This window comes from Ricinus communis, chromosome 9 (assembly GCF_019578655.1).
Source record: "Ricinus communis isolate WT05 ecotype wild-type chromosome 9, ASM1957865v1, whole genome shotgun sequence".
NCBI classification, from domain to species: domain Eukaryota; kingdom Viridiplantae; phylum Streptophyta; class Magnoliopsida; order Malpighiales; family Euphorbiaceae; genus Ricinus; species Ricinus communis.
The window spans coordinates 5036253-5056351 of NC_063264.1; the positions used below are offsets into that span (position 1 = coordinate 5036253).

At 33.7% G+C, this 20099-nt stretch overlaps 3 protein-coding genes across 3 annotated transcripts; 1 reads left to right on the forward strand and 2 right to left on the reverse strand.

Annotated features, from left to right (window-relative positions):
• Nucleotides 1-714: 714 nt before the first annotated feature.
• LOC8265690 lies at nucleotides 715-9628 on the reverse strand. Its single transcript, XM_048379156.1, has 15 exons — nucleotides 9277-9628; nucleotides 9010-9165; nucleotides 8653-8769; nucleotides 8485-8569; nucleotides 6929-7037; nucleotides 6759-6826; nucleotides 6538-6663; nucleotides 5475-6406; nucleotides 5015-5218; nucleotides 4859-4919; nucleotides 3689-3802; nucleotides 2564-2677; nucleotides 2379-2483; nucleotides 1827-1896; nucleotides 715-1113 (listed from the first exon to the last, which is right to left on the reverse strand). Exons 1-14 carry the CDS (start codon nucleotides 9357-9359, stop codon nucleotides 1870-1872), a joined length of 2301 nt encoding a protein of 766 aa, XP_048235113.1. The 5' UTR covers nucleotides 9360-9628; the 3' UTR covers nucleotides 715-1113; nucleotides 1827-1869.
• A 2445-nt stretch (nucleotides 9629-12073) lies between these two features.
• Nucleotides 12074-14943, forward strand: LOC8265689 (beta-amylase 1, chloroplastic). The gene is made up of 4 exons (XM_002518150.4): nucleotides 12074-12962; nucleotides 13403-13613; nucleotides 13709-13819; nucleotides 13918-14943. Exons 1-4 carry the CDS (start codon nucleotides 12367-12369, stop codon nucleotides 14722-14724), a joined length of 1725 nt encoding a protein of 574 aa, XP_002518196.1. The 5' UTR covers nucleotides 12074-12366; the 3' UTR covers nucleotides 14725-14943.
• A 3493-nt stretch (nucleotides 14944-18436) lies between these two features.
• On the reverse strand, nucleotides 18437-19576 carry LOC8265688 (putative F-box protein At1g60370). The gene has a single exon (XM_002518149.1). It carries the CDS (start codon nucleotides 19574-19576, stop codon nucleotides 18437-18439), a length of 1140 nt encoding a protein of 379 aa, XP_002518195.1.
• Between the last annotated feature and the right edge of the window lie 523 nt (nucleotides 19577-20099).

Below are 20099 nucleotides of genomic sequence, written 5' to 3' on the forward strand. Positions count from 1 at the left end.
GCGTCTGTCTATATAAATATAAATATAAAGTTGTTGAACCCTCAAAGCAGAGTTCACATCAAATTAACAATTCTCTTTTCTACAGACATTGTTGTAAGTGGCATCTGTTCCTACTCTTTGTTACTTGTATTTAGTGGTTAGTTTTTACTTTTTTACAATTGAAAATTATGACTCTAAAATTCCATTTATTTTAAATTGTGAATATAGGTTCGCATTGATGCATGTTTTGCTTTTATTATAAGACTATTAACTACATTTTTTTAAGAAAATTATAATAGTATTAATATAATAATTTAAATTTATAACATAACAATTACTTGTTCTTAGGAGTATCAAGTCATAAGGTGCAAAGTAAATGACTAATTCTGATCAATACTTGACTTCCTTATAATAGGTCCCAATCTTATTTCATGTATAATTTTGATTCCCATTCTACAGTTTGATAAGAAAACCCGAAAAAGAAAAAAAAGAAAAAAGGGCAAGTGTATTTCCATAAAATCAGGAATGCTTGTTAACAACTACTGAGATCCATGGCAGGAACATAACTTTAAGCACGCAATAATTTGATAGGGGCTTCAACTTTTAGCATGCAGTAATTTGGTAAAGAGTTGGAAGTTCACTTCTTATCAGATTCCCAATTCTTCATTGGAAAAGAAAGGGTACAAGAAAAGCTATTTTCTACAGTCCACCTTCCAATTAAGTTCCATAAAAATGTACAAAGGGAAAGAAAAATATTTAATTGAATAGGATTTTTTCCGTTCTAGCCTTCAAAAGAATATCACAAAACAACAATTTTCAGGATCAAAACCCGTTGTTTTTCCCCTGTCACTGCCAGCATTACTCTACAAACAGAGTGAACACAATTTAACATCCAATTAAGACATTTTTCTAGGAACTGATTGTCCTAATTCTAAATCAGATCATTTCCCTGATGGTACAACATTCTTCTATAAATATGAAAAAGATTAGTTCCAAGGTAACTTTGAAAGAATACAATACAAACACAATCAACATGAAGTGTGGTTTGAGTTTACTGTTGTAGGAGAAAACACACTGCCAACTTCTTCCAGCAATTAACTATAAGAAGTAGTCATATGAGCGATAGATACTCACCTGCAAGCATGTTAACATTATTAATGAAAATCCATTCTAAACCACATTAGTATTATTATTTATAAGAGAAAGAGGATTATATCAATATCTGGTGGTTTAACCACAGGTACCTCTTGATAAAGTTGACAACCATTGATGCATGAATAAAGAACCTCAAATTTGCCACAAACATTATGAAAATTTAGAACCAACAGGCCAATTACACCTATCAGATTAATCAAGTGATCCAATTAAGGTTTCATATTGATCAAGTGTATGGCTGGTGAAGAAACCTAGGCTGATTGGCGGATCACTTGGCACCCTTAGAATGTAGTGTTTCAGAACAAACCATCTCTCTTCTTTCTCTCGCATGTGTTATCATCAACAGAATCAACAATCAACTATCTTTAAAAACTTCTCTCTCTCTCTCTCTCTCTCTCTCTCTCTTGGCTGTCGTTACAACAGAACCAGTTATTGCAGACTACGTCTATGATTTACTAGAATTAAAATTTAACTCCTCACTATCCAAGGACCTCAAAATCAAAGAGTTGTACAAGTAAATAGATCAAGAGCTTCTCAAGTCATGCAAAAGATGCACCTATAACAACCAGGAACATATTCTAGATATAATAGTTAATGTATTCTTGGAAACAGGCAGAAGGAGACAAAGATGAAGAGGAGAGACAAAGGAAACTTTACAGTATCTTTTCCAGAAATATCAGAATGAAGCATACCATTTAAAAGTCTGCAAGTCACATGACGTCTGAGGTCTAGTAATTAGCACTCTAATGCATATGTTGGGACCTACAATAGAATAAGAGTAACATAAGTAATCAAAGCACAATAGCAAATTACTCCATGTTGTTAACTAGCCTGAAAATGAAATTCATCCAACAATACTTGACATTTGATAACAAGCAATTCAGAGTATCATCTAAATGTTTTATTGTCTGGATTAGACCCTTTGATGTAATAACAGCTTGTCAAATATTATATAATGTGTTCAATGTTATTACATGATAAGCCCACAAGCCATATCTAGTTTATTGTGTTGAAAGCTATCAGCACTTTTTATGTCCAATGATTGTTTAAATTTTGGAAGTATTCTCATTTGGAAGGATAAGAAAATTAGCCATAATTAATAACAGGAAAAGAAATAAGAGAGAGCTAGCTTGATATTGCAATCGGAACAGTAATCAAAAGGCACAAAAATTAAATGTTTCTATCTGCTAGATTTCATAACAAAAACAAAGACAACTTATATGGGAAGTGAGGAGCAAACATACATTTGTCATTGCTTCTGATTCAAGCATGTGCTCATCAAGTAAAGAGGATGTCGCATAATTTGCATCATGAGAGCTATCATAATGGAGGATTCTAAGCTTCCCTTCCTAGAATTTACAACATTATTTCAAGTTCAAGATAGTTGCTGCAGAATCATAAAAGCACAAGTTATCCACCAGGCACATACCTTAGTCCCATATACAAGCCCACCTCCAATTGAAGGATGAAAGCATGCAACATTAACTTCATCTTCTACACTAGGAAGAACATTGACAAGTTCCATATCAGAAACTCGGTAGACCTGATACACAAAAATATTAAAAATTGAGAATATAGGAACAGAAATAGATATTTAAAAAAAAAGCTTTGTAATTCTAGGTTTTATCCATATATAAAGTGAAATTAAAATCAAACAACAAAGAAGATAATGGTAGAATACATATCAATCTGGTATTGAAAAAAAATATATATATATTTACATACACACAGAAGTATATCTCAAATCTATATCCACTTAGTCAATGCTTCGTATGAACTTGGTCACAGACCATAAAACAAGACCATATCAGTATACCACTGGTAACTCAAAAAAAATCTTATGATGAAGGAAGAAAATACCCATCCCAAATCAAACTGCATTCACGCCAAAGATAGGCTTTTTCACTGCCTATAAGCCTTTAGCCTTGCTCAAGTAAGTATTCATTTATATCCCATCACACAGCAATGGTGTATTTCAACGGATCTCCATGGCTGAATCATCTTTAATAACTCCCAAAACTTTACTGCCATTATTAAATCTCCAAGGATGCTACTTTTTCTGGTTTTGTTTTTCTATAGTGCTGCTTTTTCCCCAGCAGTCAGCATCCTAGTTACTTATTTCTTAAAAAGTATGTGTCTGCACACTCAATATGTTATTTCTTCAAAAGTATCCTTGTATTCAATCAGAAAAACATGCATCCAGATGCATTACATGTTTGTTCATAATTCTTGAGTTGAGTACAGCACATGCATCCTAACTTTGCTACGAATCCATTTAAGAAAACTGCTACATTATCTGTTTGATCTAGAATCTTGTCACACAACAGATGTGATGCTTTTTTTACAAAATAGACTGAGAAGTTTCATTTATATGTTGTCTATCACCTACTAGTTTACCTTTTGTTGCACACCCTGCAGTTTATTGCATCTAATGATATGCAAACTAAAAGGCCATTAAATGAGCATTTTACTCTAGAAAAGAAGAATTCACAAAGTAAATGACCAAGATAACAGATATAATGATGAAAAAGAAAAAAAAAAAAAGAACGTTTACCTCAAGAATAGTGTAAATTGGAACTGTAGCCTCCCGATCAATGACAACACTTCTTAGAAGTGAACCATGGCGACGACCATAGGCAAGTAGTAAGTGCTCCGAAGTGGGAGAGAACTATACAACAAAAACTTTTCAGAGTTTGTTAGAGCAAGATAACAGTATTTGAATTTGCTTGAGATTGATCTAAACTCTTTCAAACATGCATGAGCTCATAACCATTTCACCTCACAGCAAGTCCAAGTTATGCATTTAATTGCAAAACATTATGAGCTGAGCTCTTTTCTCAAACTCAACAAATATAACTATTCTGGAAAGAAGCAACTTATGGATGAGATTTTCATTAAGCTTAAGGGTCCACAATATTAATAAAGCCACCTCTGACCAATTGCCACTTTGTAAGTTAGAAGTATTGATGGTTCCCATAACAGTTATTATTTCCATGGTTTCTACATTCTAGCCACCAGAAAGGAGTAGAAATGAGGGAATGCAAGACCGTTTTATCTGAGAAAGAAATAGCACTTCAGAGGTAAGGCATTTTAAGTTTTTAACCTAAGTGGAAACTTCCAAAAGTCCTGGATTGATCTTTTTGTTTTATTCTGTTCCCCCACATCCCAACAAAGTGGTAAGCAAAGTCCTGGTGTTGGTACATTATTGGTAGTGGCATTAGCAGTTCTCTATCATACCTGTTGTCGTATCAATGTTCCATAAGATTATTTGTAAATAGAAAGAAGAAGTAGGACAATCACAATAATACTACAGAACCATAGATGTTCCAACTCTTCACTTAGCTAAAATACACATGATGGATAAATATATTTCAGACGTGTATTAAAATTAGGATGTCATATTAGTGGGAACGGCTATGAACTTTTCAAAAGATGCAAGAGTACAAACCCTTACCAGAGTCCAAGTATCAAGGATTAGAAAAAATGTTGAAACAGAATATGCTAACTGTGGATCCTCTATAAGAAATGAAAGCATCTACTGAAGGACAGCGAAGTCAGGTGCAAAATAGTGTAAGTGAAATTCAACCAATATTCAAATTAAAAGTACTTAAATCATACAGTTGAAGTCACACACACACACACACACACACACACACACAACATAGACAGAAAGACTCATTCACTTATTACTTAACAAAGGACTGACCTCCTAAAAGTAGCTTACCTGAATTGAAGTTAAGCAGTGAGCTGCTCTGATTGCACGGGATGCAAGCACCAAACCAAATCTAAATTTACAAGAACAAAAGATTCAATAAGAATAGTAAGAAAGATGGATATAGATGAGCATAGAAGATAGATATATAAGATGCATAATAATTACGTTGTCTCCTCAAGGGAATATATCCGAAGCTCGTACATAACTTGATGGGCTGAAATTGGATGCCGTGTTGGAGATGTTGCAGCCCCTGCATTATGATGGAGCACCTGGCCTTGTAACCCAGGATCAGCTTCCAGATGAGGTAGCACACATGCAATGCAGGCAGCTAAAAATCTCCCACAAGGTGAAAAATGGGCACCCATTTCACTGCAAAGATATTATAACATATGATAATTCAGAAAGGTGCAACTTCTTATACCACAGCATTTGAGAACAACATAACAGTAAAATAAATGAGAGGAACTTATAAATTTCTGTTGAATGCAATTCTTTAATCTCAACATATACTATTTGTATGACATTAAAGTTAAAAACAAAACCATGAATTATACATACCTAGCAAGCAAGTACAAGCCAATAGCAAATTAAAAGCCTAAATTGCATGTTGCAAGAATGGTCATACCTGCAAAGTACAGCATGTGGTATAGTTAAGCGACAGCGCTCTGTATCAAGAGGGGTGAAAGGGTCCTTTATATTATAAGGCCAAATTCTTAACTTGACAGTGCAAGGTAACTCTGCAGCAGCAGCAGCAGCCAGAGATGTAGCAAGTTCAGATCGGATTCTGCTAGAAGCAGGCAGAGCATCATGTTCATTATGGACCATATAACCAGAAGCAGTACTTTCACCAGACCCAGTTACAGGGATTGTTTGGGGCTGTGAAGATCGATAACGTGGACCAGATCTCCCACTGCCCCTAGATTGACCAATATTGGGCGGAATTACAGGAGATGACACACGGTTTTCTATTTCGCCATATGCAGTTAAATTTTCGTTAGCCAAACCATTAGGTGAAGCGATAGTGCGGCGCCCTGCTTGGCTCTGACCAACTAACCATCCATGCAAGAAAGGAACTTCCCAGTGGAGTTGATCACCAAAGGGAGAGATGTGATTGTTTCTTTCTACACTCTGTACTTCTGCAGTCTCAGCTGTATCCATTACAAATTGAGGAGTTTCATTATCCATGTCACCCATGAAAGAATCAGGCCTTGTTTCTTCTGGTACAGGAGATGAGCTGTTTGGTTCAATTGGAGACAACAGAAGCTCATACTGCCCTGATGGCGTTGAATATGTCAGAAGCCGTACAGAAGTGGGGTGATCAAGTCTTTGCTGCCCACGACTTGACCCAACATCTCTATCAATTTGCTGCACAGGTATTCTGCCACCTCTAGCAAATGATATTAGAAAGGGCAAGGACATTAATGGTAGTTCATCTCCTAAACGCAAGCCGCCACCAGAATGAGTATCTGCCAAATATACAGTAGGAGGAGGATAGCACAAGTACCCCGGAGAAGTTGCAAGTGTCATTGAGGATTCAGATGAGTCAAGGTCATTTACCTACAAAAAAAAAAGTGAAATATTAAACAAATTAACATCACAAACTAAGCCAGTAATATTTATCAAATCCCACACATACAACAGGGATTTAGGAAAAAGCCAATAAAATTTGAATAACAAAGAGATTTCACCTCTGCTGTTAAGAGAAGTGGAGCGCCATGTGGGTGAAAATGCACAGCACGAAGCGAACGACGTGTCCTCAGCACATGTGGCGGTGAGGATGTCTCCCCTCTCTTGTTATATTGCCATATGTATAGCTAATATGGAAAATTCCAATCAAGTCCATCAGAATGGAAATGGATGACATACATAACAAAAAATTGTGAAGGAAAATACTATTAAACAACAATACCTTGTGACCAGATGCTACAGCAAGAAGCTCCCCATGAGCATGAAAGGCAATTGAAGCAATTGGACGGTCTGCATGGTTAAAAGAAAGTCAAGTTTAGCAATTATTCCAATCATAAAACCTTACAAACTTGTTTAAATATACCAAAGAAAAGCATCTGGAGAAGTGGTTACAGAATTCATGAGATCCTATACACTCTGCAGTTTTTGCATTCCATAAACGAACTTCGTGATCCAAGCTTCCACTTGCTAGTATTTCTGGACACAAAGGATGGAATCTAACCTGCAAAAATACACTAATGCATATGATGCAAAGCCACAACAAGTAAGGTACTTCCAGAAAACATGCAAAATACAAGCAGTAAATAGCATATTCATAGGTAAATCGTAAAACAACTGGGTATCACGATAAGTCACGGGCAGAAGGTGTGTGATATGAGACCCTATATGGACAAATGCAGACATATTAAGCCAATGATAAGTCCTGGAGAGCAGCAACAGACTCTTCAAAAAAAAAAAATCCAAATTCTCAATATGCATGATAAAAGATTTTCTTTATATAATATTTCATATCTAGGTGGTAAAAATAAAAAAACTAAACGTAAGATAGTAGAGCCAATATATTGCCACAACATACAGTTGCCAGGAATCAGCAAGGCTCTTCATATGACAACTTATAAGATCCAGCAATCAACTAATGAATCTATGAGACTTAGAATCAGAGTTCTATTGGTATTGTTAATATTTGAAAACTCCACAAAAACTAATGGGACAGTACTTTTGTTTCATGCAAGCCAAGAGAGTGATGCACCACCACCCATGAAAGAAATTTGAGAACTCTCATTGCATAATAATTATGCAAGAAACTTAATCCTTAAAGAACAAAGATTCTAGCATACTTTTCAAGCCAAATGCTCCATATTATTGGAAACTTCACAGTTATTGTGCCTCCTATCCTCTTCAAGATCCCCAAAATGTTTTAGCAATAACTCATCAATACTTATAAGGAAACTCTCCTGTAAACATCAACTATTACCATATTGTTCACCATCCTTGTTCCATCCTTAAATCCTCTTCTTGAAATGACTGTGACTTGATGACCAAAAGCTCCGCAATGCTCACTGTTCATTACCATTACACATAACTAAGCCATCTTAGACAGCACCTTAATTGGTGCCAGCTCCAAAATGATTATCCCTTCGTCATTTTAAATGTTATTCTTACCATACCTACTGCATCTGCCTAAAGCTATTATAATTAGCTTTCATGATCACAATCTTAAGAACTCAGATCCATCATTATTTTTCTCTTACAACCCTAAATTTTTCCATAATAACATGCTTCTTTTCCCCTTCTCTAACACACAGTTTCACATTTCCATCACTCTCTATCTCTGACACTTGAGTATGCAATCAAATGCAGAATAAATAGAAAAAACAAAAGTGCATTACAATAGATAACACAATTCACAAAAACATAATTTTGAGTCAAAAGTATATGCAGAAAAAAAAGTACAATCAACCTTAATTGCAAGATAAAGAAAAGAAAACTATCAATAAGATAATACGTCTTAAGATAACACCAACTGAGACAGAGTGCAATTTGACCCTCTAAGAAGCATAATCAATGACTTGGAGTGGGACTGTGGTATCAATGTTGACAGAGAATTCTGGAGATGCTACATAATCTAATATAATTAAACATGAAAATGTAAACATAACACTACTTACCACCCAAGGTGTTCTCCGATGACCGCTTAAGACCTTTAAGCACTTTCCTGTTTGACAATCAATAATCTTTACAGTGTGATCCCCACTGCACAAACAAACAAAATGCAGTTTGATAAACAAACTCAAATCTAGGAAAGAAAATGAAAAGAAAAAAAAAGAGGGACTCACTGTGTAGAAGCAAGAGTTTTTCCATCAGAACTAAAGGCAGCAGCTATGGTTGATCTGGGAGGAGGCAACAGTGGACAATACTTAGCCGATAAATGCTGCAAAGATTCTGCCTCAACCCTAATTTAAAGCCAAAATTCAAAATTCAAACTGTTGCCGAACGCAATAAAATAGAACAATAATAGGCCTTGTTTAAAACATTTGCAAGAATCAAAACTGAATTGAATTTCATACAAAAGCATATCAACTTCAGCTGTGATTTAATTTTCCTTCAAGATGAAAAGAATTCAATAGACTAAATAAAATTGAAATTGAATTGTTAAAGTAAGGGACTATAAAACAAAATTCCACAAAAATTACCACGAAATGAGACCGCGCCTTGCATCTTTAGCTGATTGAGGATCGAGACGCTGATCGGTGGAATCCTTCCACAGCTTTTTAGACGCATGCTTTGCACGTGGACAAACTTCTCTCTGCGCTAGCAATCCATACACATTCTTAATTTTGTAATTACCACTGCCAAAACCAAAATCAATGATCGAGTTACAAAATATCGTAAATTCAAATCGTTAAAAGATTATAACTAAATTAAAATTTTGCAGATTTGGTTTTTGAGAGAGAAGAAACCTGTGACGGCGTGAAGAAATGGGAGGATTGGAGTTGGAGGTTGAGGGAGTGTTAGCATCGTCAGCCCAAAACGATCCCCTCATTTTGGGAATGGCAATTTGAACATTGACATAATTCAGAATTTTTCCGTCATTTCCCTAGAAGTTTTGATTTGCTCTTCCGGGGAAAAGAGACTGTATTTCCGAGAAAATTCTAGCGCAAGGCGCTTTCTTAAGGCGGGGAGACCAGATTTATGTTAATTTTCTTTTCTTTTCTTTTCTTATTGAAGAAGAACTTTTCCTTTTTAAAAAGAATTGGAATATACTTTAAAAAGAGAGAAGAATACCGCTGCACTACCCAAAACAAACTTTGAATACGCTGCCATCAAGTATCAGGTTGTGGTGATAGATTTATTAGTTTGTTTCAAAAAAAATTAACCAAAAATTAATTGAATTAAATATCATCCAAAGTTAAATACCAAATAAAATATACGATAATGATTTATTTTTTACTAATATAATGTATAATGGATTTTTAGAAATATGTTTTGAATAATCATAGAATTTTATTCCAATTATCCAACCAAAATTAGTTTTACCTGTTGCCCTTTTGACGCAAAACATAAAACTGAGTTAAATCAACCAAATTTACTTATTTTTTAATTAAATATAATCGAATTTAATAAAAAATTAAATAAATGAGATTTATTATTCAGGTTTGGATTCATTAAGGTTACTTGTTCTTTTCATATGGAATATATAACCGTTTGCTCATAATAAGATTCTCTTTAAAAGAATAAAAAATAAAATAAAATTATATTAGTGTTCATTTATTATATATAAATTATTTTTATTCATATATTAAAAAATAAAAATTATTAACTCACATTTAAAATCCTGTAGATAAAATAGTAAGAGTCTTTTAATTTAATTGAAATTTTAAATTTAAACTTTAGTAGGTAGTTGATTAAACTCTTAAGCTAATACTTAACTACTCATAAAAATTATTTGACAAATATTCTAAAATTTATATATATATATATATATATATATATACATTAAAAGAATCACTAAATTGCATGTATCATAAATAAATTTTTTAATTATATTATTTATTTAAAATATTTAATTAATTAGTTGATAATAATACCAATATAAAAATAAATGTAAGGAACTATTACAAGAATTTGAACTAAGCTTTTTGACCATATTCATGTTGATGAGCTGTTACTGAATTATGATTTGGTTGATTATAATCATGGTGGGATCTATAGTTTGATCAATTGTTTCGGGTTTTCCTATTTGTTAATGTCTTAAAGTTTATCCAGGTTTTCATTTTTCCTTTTTCTTATTGAGCTTTCTTTGTGTTTTCTTGGGTTTAATATGGAATCTTACTCTAGTGCTATTATTTTTACTAAACCATTAGTTATGCTTGGCTAGTGCCTTTTTATTGCTCTTTTCCTTTTTTTAGCAGAATTTTTCTCTTTTATTTTTTAGGTTCCTTCGCTACTGTTATATGTTTTCCTAACTAATAAATAAAAAATTCTTATATTTCTATTTATACACTGAATCTGTAAATAATTGACATATATTTATTAGTCTTAAATGATAAAATTTATTTTATTTGATGTAATTTATTTTTCCTTTATTACTAAAAGATTAGCCCACTTACTAAACGATATAAACCACATTGTATGATTATTTAGATGTTTATAACACAATTTTATTAGTTATATTTATATGTTTAATTTAAATTAAATTCAGCCACAATACGTAACCTCCACGATTTACATAGAATTGAACTTTGAAGAAGCCAAAACACCAAAAAGAATTGAATATGAGAGGAGAATGTAACCACATGGTAAATGCCTAGGAACAGTCTGTGGAAAACGTATTGGTTTTATTCTTCTGCTACCTTACAAATTCGACATTATCAACTCCTTCCGGAGACTAGAAGGAAGCGCTAAATTTCTCCTCATTGTTAATACTTAAGGAACAAAGGTTGACTGTTAAAAGGTAGAATCTGAAGATTAAATTTTATTTTTATTTTTATATTAAGTGAATTATTGATAAATTTAAAGACATAATCGATTGGCATGAATAAAAAGAATGAAAAGTTTTAGTGGAGGAGGAACATATAGTGACTTCCAATGCTATTCAGCTACTGTACTGTGTGTTAGACCCATCATTTTCAAAGTAAGAAAGTACTTGCTTCACACTATAATTACCACATCATTTGGGTTCATTTCATTCATATAAAGATTTTATTTTGTAATTTGTGGGTTTCATTTGGATTTGTTAATCATTTTTGTGCCTGCGCACGCTTGATTAGATAATGGCTTTCCCTCCGTTGATCAAAATCTGATTAAGTGGTGATGGGCCATCAGGCCCACCAGTTAATATACTTCAGAACCACTGATATGTAATCAGACACATCGCTAACAAAGAGCAGGATTGCATGCCTAAACCAGACCATAAATGCCTGAACTAAGCCCATTACGTGTCCATTCCTGTTCGTCCAACGCCCACCACGTAGCAAACTTCGAAAATCCTTCTCTCTTCGTGGATATGAGAGTAGCCTTGGAAAACAAACAGACAAAAAAAAAGGTAAAATAAAAGACCCATCCTATTACACATATTTACATGTCTTAAGCCAAAAGCGCTGGCGACACGTGCCCACTCTCTTTCTCGCACATTTCTCCATCCTTTTCGTCCGCCAATGCGCTCGATTTCCCGTTTCCTAATTTTTTTATTAATTAATATAAATAAATAAACCCAACAAGTTTCAAAGCGCGTTGTTTCTCGCTGGAACCTTCACGCATATTTGCATCCCACCGTCCATTCTCACGTGCATTGTAGCAATCAAAGCCGTTGCCTTCTCAGTCGCATCTTCTGACGCCACGTAGCATCTCTTACACGTGTCATTAAAGTAACGGTTAAATCTAAAAGGATATAATTTAATGTTATCCTCCCGTTCTCTATAAATACCCCATCCTGCTCGCTTAGCGCTTGCTCCACATTCAAAGTTACAACAAAGCCCAGAAACAGATATTTCCACTCTGAAAACAAATCAAAAACAGAAAAAAAAAGAAGAAGAGAAAACAGCCCAGAAATGGCAATGAATATAACACATCAGATAGGAGCTCTAGCAGGAACACCAATCTCAACAGAGCCGATACCAAGCGAATCAACAGCGACGGTTAGCGCAGTATGGAAAACACCGACGCCGAATGCACGATGCAAGATTCAAAAGGCAGACACTACAGAGCAAAAATCGCAGCCAACGAGCCCATGCATGTCGCCAATCCTAAGCGGCATGCGTGCAGATCTCTCTGTCGCATGTCGTGCGTTTGCTGACGTGGCAACATTAGAACCGTCGATAGAAGAGAGAATGTATAGAGATGGTGGAGGGAAAGAGGAAGGCAAGGGAGTCCCGGTGTATGTCATGATGCCGTTAGACAGTGTAACGATGAATAACGGCGTCAATAGACGGAAAGCGATGAACGCGAGTTTACAGGCGTTGAAGAGTGCCGGAGTTGAGGGGATAATGATGGATGTGTGGTGGGGATTGGTGGAGAGAGAAGGTCCTGGTGTTTACAATTGGGGTGGATATATCGAGCTTTTAGAAATGGCTAAACGACACGGTCTTAAGGTTCAAGCTGTTATGTCGTTTCATCAGTGTGGAGGCAACGTTGGTGATTCTTGCACGTACGTTTCTTTTCCTTTTTCCCTTTTCTTCCCGAGCCTCTCGTTTTCAATTTTTATCGTTAATTTAGAAATGGAAATCGTTACTTTGTTGAAATGCGCGTGGATTGCACGCTCTGAATATTGTTCACACGTTTTAGGAGTTATCTAATAACATGGATGCGTAGCGTCTAGAGAAGAGAGTTGCACTTGCGTGTAAAACTTGACTGATTGTTTATTATTGAAAAAGTTGGATCAGTTTTTGGTCGGTTGTTTGTCTGTTTGTTGCCTTGGAAGTGGACAAACATGAGCTCAGCCTTAAGAAAAATTTACTAATCTGCCCATACTAAAAAGGTCAAAACTTTTATTTAGACGATTTTAATTTGGTCCGCCAAGTTAAATGATTTTTTGTTCAAATGATGTATTGATGTATCTGTGAGTAATGATTAATTTCTTGAATGCAGTATTCCATTGCCCAAGTGGGTTGTGGAGGAGATTGACAGAGATGTAGACCTTGCATATACGGATCAGTGGGGTAGAAGGAATTATGAATATCTATCCTTAGGCTGTGATACCCTTCCAGTACTCAAGGGGAGGACACCTGTGCAGTGTTACTCTGACTTTATGCGTGCTTTCAGAGACAACTTCAAACACCTTCTTGGTGATACCATTGTGGTAATTACTTATTATTTCTGTTTTAGATTGTTTAGAATAGAGTTTAGATTGAAGAATGTGGTTCCCTAATCTGTTTCTGATTTTGCTCAAATCAGGAAATTCAAGTTGGGATGGGACCAGCAGGTGAGCTTCGTTATCCTTCTTACCCTGAACAAAATGGGACATGGAGATTTCCTGGCATTGGAGCTTTCCAATGTTACGACAAGGTAACTATTACAGTCCTTTCCTGCTTCTTTGAAGTTTGTATATCTCGATATTTACATTTTCTGATTTTAACTTAATATGTGTAACATGGTTGGTCCAGTATATGCTCAGCAGCCTGAAAGCTGCAGCTGAAGCTGCTGGTAAGCCAGAATGGGGTAGCACAGGCCCGACTGATGCTGGTCATTATAACAACTGGCCAGAAGATACTCCGTTTTTCAAAAAGGATGGTGGTGGTTGGAATAGTATTTATGGTGAATTCTTCCTCGGTTGGTACTCTCAGATGCTTCTAGATCATGGTGAGAGAATACTGTCATCAGCCACGGCCATCTTCGAGAACACAGGAGTAAAGATTTCAGTGAAGGTTGCAGGGATTCATTGGCACTATGGGACAAGGTCTCATGCACCAGAGCTCACAGCTGGGTATTATAACACAAGATTCCGAGATGGTTACCTTCCGATTGCACAAATGTTAGGACGCCATGGTGCGATATTCAACTTCACTTGTATTGAGATGCGTGATCATGAGCAGCCACAGGATGCCCTTTGTGCACCTGAGAAGCTTGTCAGGCAGGTGGCTTTAGCAACTCAGGAAGCACAGGTTCCACTTGCTGGCGAAAATGCCCTGCCACGATACGATGACTTCGCACATGAGCAGATCTTGCAGGCATCATCGTTGAGTATTAATGGCGATTCGGATGATAGAGAGATGTGTGCTTTTACGTACTTGAGGATGAATCCCCATTTATTCCAGGAAGATAACTGGAGACGATTTGTGGCATTTGTAAAAAAGATGAAGGAAGGGAAGAATGTTGATCGGTGTAGGGAGCAGGTCGAGCGGGAAGCTGAACATTTTGTCCATGTAAGTCGGCCTTTAGTCCAAGAGGCTGCAGTGGCTCTAATGCATTAGGGATTTGGTTGACTTGCCAGAATTTACCATGGCAATTAACCCTCTGTCCTTTTTTGTTATAGCTGCCTTTTTTTTATGCTGTAGCTATCTCTAGAAATGTGCCTGGAGCACCTAGAAAAACAAAACAAAACAAAACAAAAGAATCAAAACTAAAAGATGTAAAAATGTGTGATGTTGTTCTATAATAAGTGAATTACAAATAACATTTACTTTTTCTAATGGTGTTCTTTTCTTAAGGACACGTTTGTATTTGATTCTGCACATTAATATCCAGCTGCAAAAAATTTTAAACCATCCTGCCAGGATTGGTGTTTGTTTGGTGGAAATGCTTACAGCAAGTAATTGATATTCCCATAGGCATTGATGTTATAATATAAAATCGATATGCTAGTCAAACACTAGATTCATCTTATGAATGGAACTCAGCTATCTAGATAAAGATTCCTTTCTATTCTTCTATTCTTTTTTTGATCCATTAAATCAGCCATTTCAAGATCCTACCTTTTCTCCTTGGAAATACTTAATACTTTTGAGGCAAAAGTGCCTCTCTTTATTTGTTCATACAAAGGAGACCAACATGGCATGAAACTACAACCTTTGCACAAAGGATAAACATTATCTCCCCCTTTTCTTTGGTACAATCATATTAATTTGACCCGCTACATTTAATTTTCCTCTTCCTTGTTCATGATAGCTATGAAACTGACAAATCTTGGAGCCCTTTTTTTTCCAAGAATTGGTGGAGATGATTCTCTTTCTCTTTTGGCATGTACGAAGACCACCAGTTTTTTAGTCGGGCAAGAATCATTTCTCATGCATCACGACAGAATCTTTACCAATACATTAGGGAACTTTCCCTGTCATCTTTCTTACTTTCTTTCTTTCTTTCTTTTTTTTTCGGCAATACCTGTCATTACTCGTGAATTTCTGCTACTTGTCAGGATAGAAGAGTCGGCATCTGAAGCCGACAACGCCAACCTTCTTTCAATCTGCTAAACCAAAGATCAGATCTTGTACGCGAAATTCATACCAAAGATTAATTATCATGTCAGTAAATTAACACATGTATCTCCGGTCTCTACTTTAGATATGTTTTATAGTTTTCTGCGGGTAGATCCTGAGATAAGATAAGAAATTTATGAAAGTCAGAACTCACGTGTGGAAAGGCAGGTTACTTCTTCTCTAGAAAATGCATGCAGTTGACACAGTTGAACATTATTTTAGCTTGAAGCACGGTGACCATGTGGTCTAATAATGCCTATAATCTTCCATAATCAATAGGTATGGAGATTCAGATGTTATCATATGAGTTTGCTACATACAACGTCAGATTTCTTTTCGCAATTCTATGTAATATTTTATTTATTTATATCCAAATTTCCAACTATATTAATATCTTAATTCATTAACCAGCTTATGAATATATAGATAAAATGATTAACGAATACGAATTATTCTCAAACTAGTACTTATTGAGGCAAATTTCGATTAATTCATATCAGTTTGGAGCTTGTTAAACAAAAACAACATGAGAATTTCTTATTGTCCAGTGACTCAAGAGAAAGGATGCAATAGACAAACGGAATGAATAGTATTTAAAATATTTTCATTTCTGTAACCCAAGAAAAAGATTGCGAATCTAAGATTTAATATCCATCTGTTTCATCAATATTATGAACTTTGGTTGGTGTTTCCCTTGCAACCTTAACTCCAATGTAATGCGTCCAGAAAAAAAAAAACAAAAATAATTTTCCGCAGGTGTAATGCTAGTTGCCAAAACAATTATATAGTTTGCAAATGTTGTAACATGTATTTTTTAAATTTTTGATATTATATTTTAATATTTATTTATAATTTTAACTTTTTTATCAATTGAATTTATTGACGTGACTTGAATTTTAATAATAATAAATAAATAATAACTAAGTCAATATTTCTATTTTACTTAAATATTATTGTTTAATCACTTAAAATAAATTTAACTCCAAAGTTAAAAAAAAAATTAATTTTATGTGTTTAAATAATAATATTTTTGAAATTAGTCAAGTCAACAAATTTAATATTGATTTAACTCTTTTTTTTTTTTTATTGATAGCGTTGATACCATATCAGCAAAATTAATTGATAATTTTACTAAAGACTAAAATTAAAATGTAATACTAAAATTAAAAATTCAAATGTTAGTACTAGATTTAATAATTAATTTTTGATATTAAGGGTAAAAGAAAGAAAGAGGTGGCTGTCTGAGAACAACAAACCTTTTTTTGTCAAAGATGACAATTTCATTAATAGGCCACAGTACGAAATTGGGCCGGATAAATTTGAGTAAGAAGATTGATCCAAAAGGACTCTCCTACTCAACTTGTGGCCTTTTCAATTTATATTTAGAAAAATATAAAAAATACTCGTGAATTTTTATTTTTGATAAAATTTATGATGTTTTTTTTTTCATTTTAACTGTGTTAAAATATAAAAATAAAATCTTATTAATTATAGTTTTAGTTATCTTTTGACTCTTCTTTAGTTTTTTTTTTATACAATAATTTAAGAACAATCGTAAAACAACCATAAGTAATTCTACTGTAAATTTGAAAAATTAAAAATTTAATATTTTTAAAAAATTTTACAGTAAAAATAATATTTTTTGTTATTTTTAAAATATATTTTAAAAGTTCCCTTTATATTTCCTAGACACCAAAACGAGTGTTAGTTAAGTTTAGTAAAGGTAATATTTATTATTTTTCTTGAATATATTTTGTGAATCATTATAGGTAGCATTATATTTTAGTATATTATATAATAATTTCATGAAAAGTTTGTCTAAAGCTCTACTGAAACCAAGAAATAATAATTCAGTTGAAAAATAAATAAATAAATAAATCAAGGATTGTGCTAGTAAAATGTGCAAATGAGAATCGCACTCCAACATGTATTTTTAAATATCTTATCCAATCGAATTTTAATAGAATGAATTCAGATAATAATAGACGGATTTGGAACGATTTTAGAATTTAATTTTTCTACTCATATTGAATTTGGTCGGATTCATATTTGAATTCGTAGGTATTATTATTCGAACCCAATTATATTAAAATTTATTTTATTATATTATATTTTTATTCATTAAAAAATTATTTTAAATTTTACTAAATTTATGTTTGGATTGTATTAATATATTAAATATTTAGTGTTGAATATTTAAAATTGATTAGTTTATATTTTATATTTTTTAAAATATATATTTTAGAATTTAATTATTGTAAATGGGTTTGATAAACATGTACTTATTTTTTATCCAAATATTTATATAAACGGGTAAGATATCCGCTATTCATTTAAATATCTATAAATATATTTAATAATTATTTAATTTAAATGAGTTTTAATCGGATTCAGGTAATATACAAGTATTTCTATTTGAGTTTAGGACGAATTCAGACAAAAAAATAATTTTTTAAATGAGTTTAGAACAAATTCGGATATATGTATTTTAATCGAGTTTAAATTCAGATATCTTTAAATGGGAGGTTACCTTACCTATTGTTATTCCTTGGAAAAAATGATGTTTAATCAACTAACCTGAAGATGAGAAAGGAATTTCCGGACACCCTTAAACTGGAAAGTACTTCTCAAACTACTGTAACTTAGTAAAAAAATATCTAAACTAGTACATATATTATTTTTCTATTTCCACTAAACTGGGAAATAGCTTTTAAGATTTGAAACTTGGCTCTGGGCTTGATTTCCTGTTAAGCGACTCAAAATAGTTAATGCGATAGACAAGTGGATAGAATAAATACTCTCCGAAATCTTCTTCTTCTTCAATGGAAAATAGCTTGCGATGCGGCTCCAGGGTTTTCTTGGTGAAGTCATAGCAGTAGATGTTAGGATATTTCCCAATCCCATTACAACCAAGAAAAATCACATTGTCAGAAAATGGATGAAAAGCACAAGGATGAAAAGAATATAAACTTGCATCTCCTCCAATTGTTTGACAAGAAATTCTATGCTTTAACATCCATTCACATTGTTCATCACCAATGTCGCCATTAAGCGTCCAAATTTCCAGGGTCCTGTCAGGATAGCCCACGTTAGCATAGTAAAGACTTCCATCACTCACTCCATAGCAACGTTTAACTTCTAGGTTATACGTAGTAGGAAGTTTTATGATTCGAACACGATCGCTTTCATCATCATCATCAATCAAGAACTTCACCATAAGTTCTTTATATAACTTGTAAATTGCTTGATTGAAGTAAACGGATTTTATAGTGGTGGAATAATATGTAAACTTCAACTTCAGAGGCTTCCACTTCCAAGACTTGGAGGAGAATACCAGCAAGTGATTCGGATTTTGGAATGAAAGAATTCTGAAGTGAGGAGATATACAAGGATCAAAAGCCAACGCAGCATTTATCAGATCATATATTCCCCATTCCTGAGGATCACTAGGGATTAGAGCGTACTGCTTGGTCACTGGATTGCATACTACATAATTATACATAGTACGTAGAAGTAACAAACCATTGCAGCAATCTGCCAAGTTACGTGGGAAAATATCTTCCTGCAACATAGAAGAACAATTTTTATATAGAACTTGCCTGTTGTCAATATAGTGAACGTGGTGCTGCATGGTACGTCTCCTAAGGCTTTTCACTTGGAGTTGGACATGTTCATGTGCTTTTAAGATCTTGGGGATGCAGAATTCTTCGATTCTTCTTTTCCATAATTTGGAAACGCACTTGAATCTTGCTAGAGATTCCAGAGGTTGTTTATATAGAATTTTTAACATGATATCATCGCTATCATCAACATTATGAGGAACTCCGCTAGTATTCTCGACAGAATCCATCAGTAGGAGAAAATATTAATGTAAAAAATAAGACAGGACCTGCTAATTGTTATATAATTAGGCATGAGATCTATCATTCATATATATATATAGTATATATATCCTAAATGGGAATTCATAGTTTCATCAGGATTTATTAATGTCTTCTTGTTTTACGAGTCCTATTAAACAAGTAATTTACACTGGAAATTTTGGTATTGCATTATCGTAATTACTCTCTGGTTTAGGAATTTAAGGAAAATTCATAAATAGGAATTCTATTAGAAAAAATTATAGAGTATTGATTATTGTTAATTATATCATTTATTAAATTTTATTTATATTTAATTATATATCCATATATTTTTAAACAATTTTAATTATTTGAATTGAAAGGGTAAGAGTAGACCACTAAAAATAATATAGTATGAAAAACAATTGAAAGGGACACAGATGAAATGTTTGGTCCTAGAAAAATTAAGATGCAAAGAACAACGTTAAGATAATAAAAACAATAGGCTTAAGAGAAAAAAAGGTAAATATG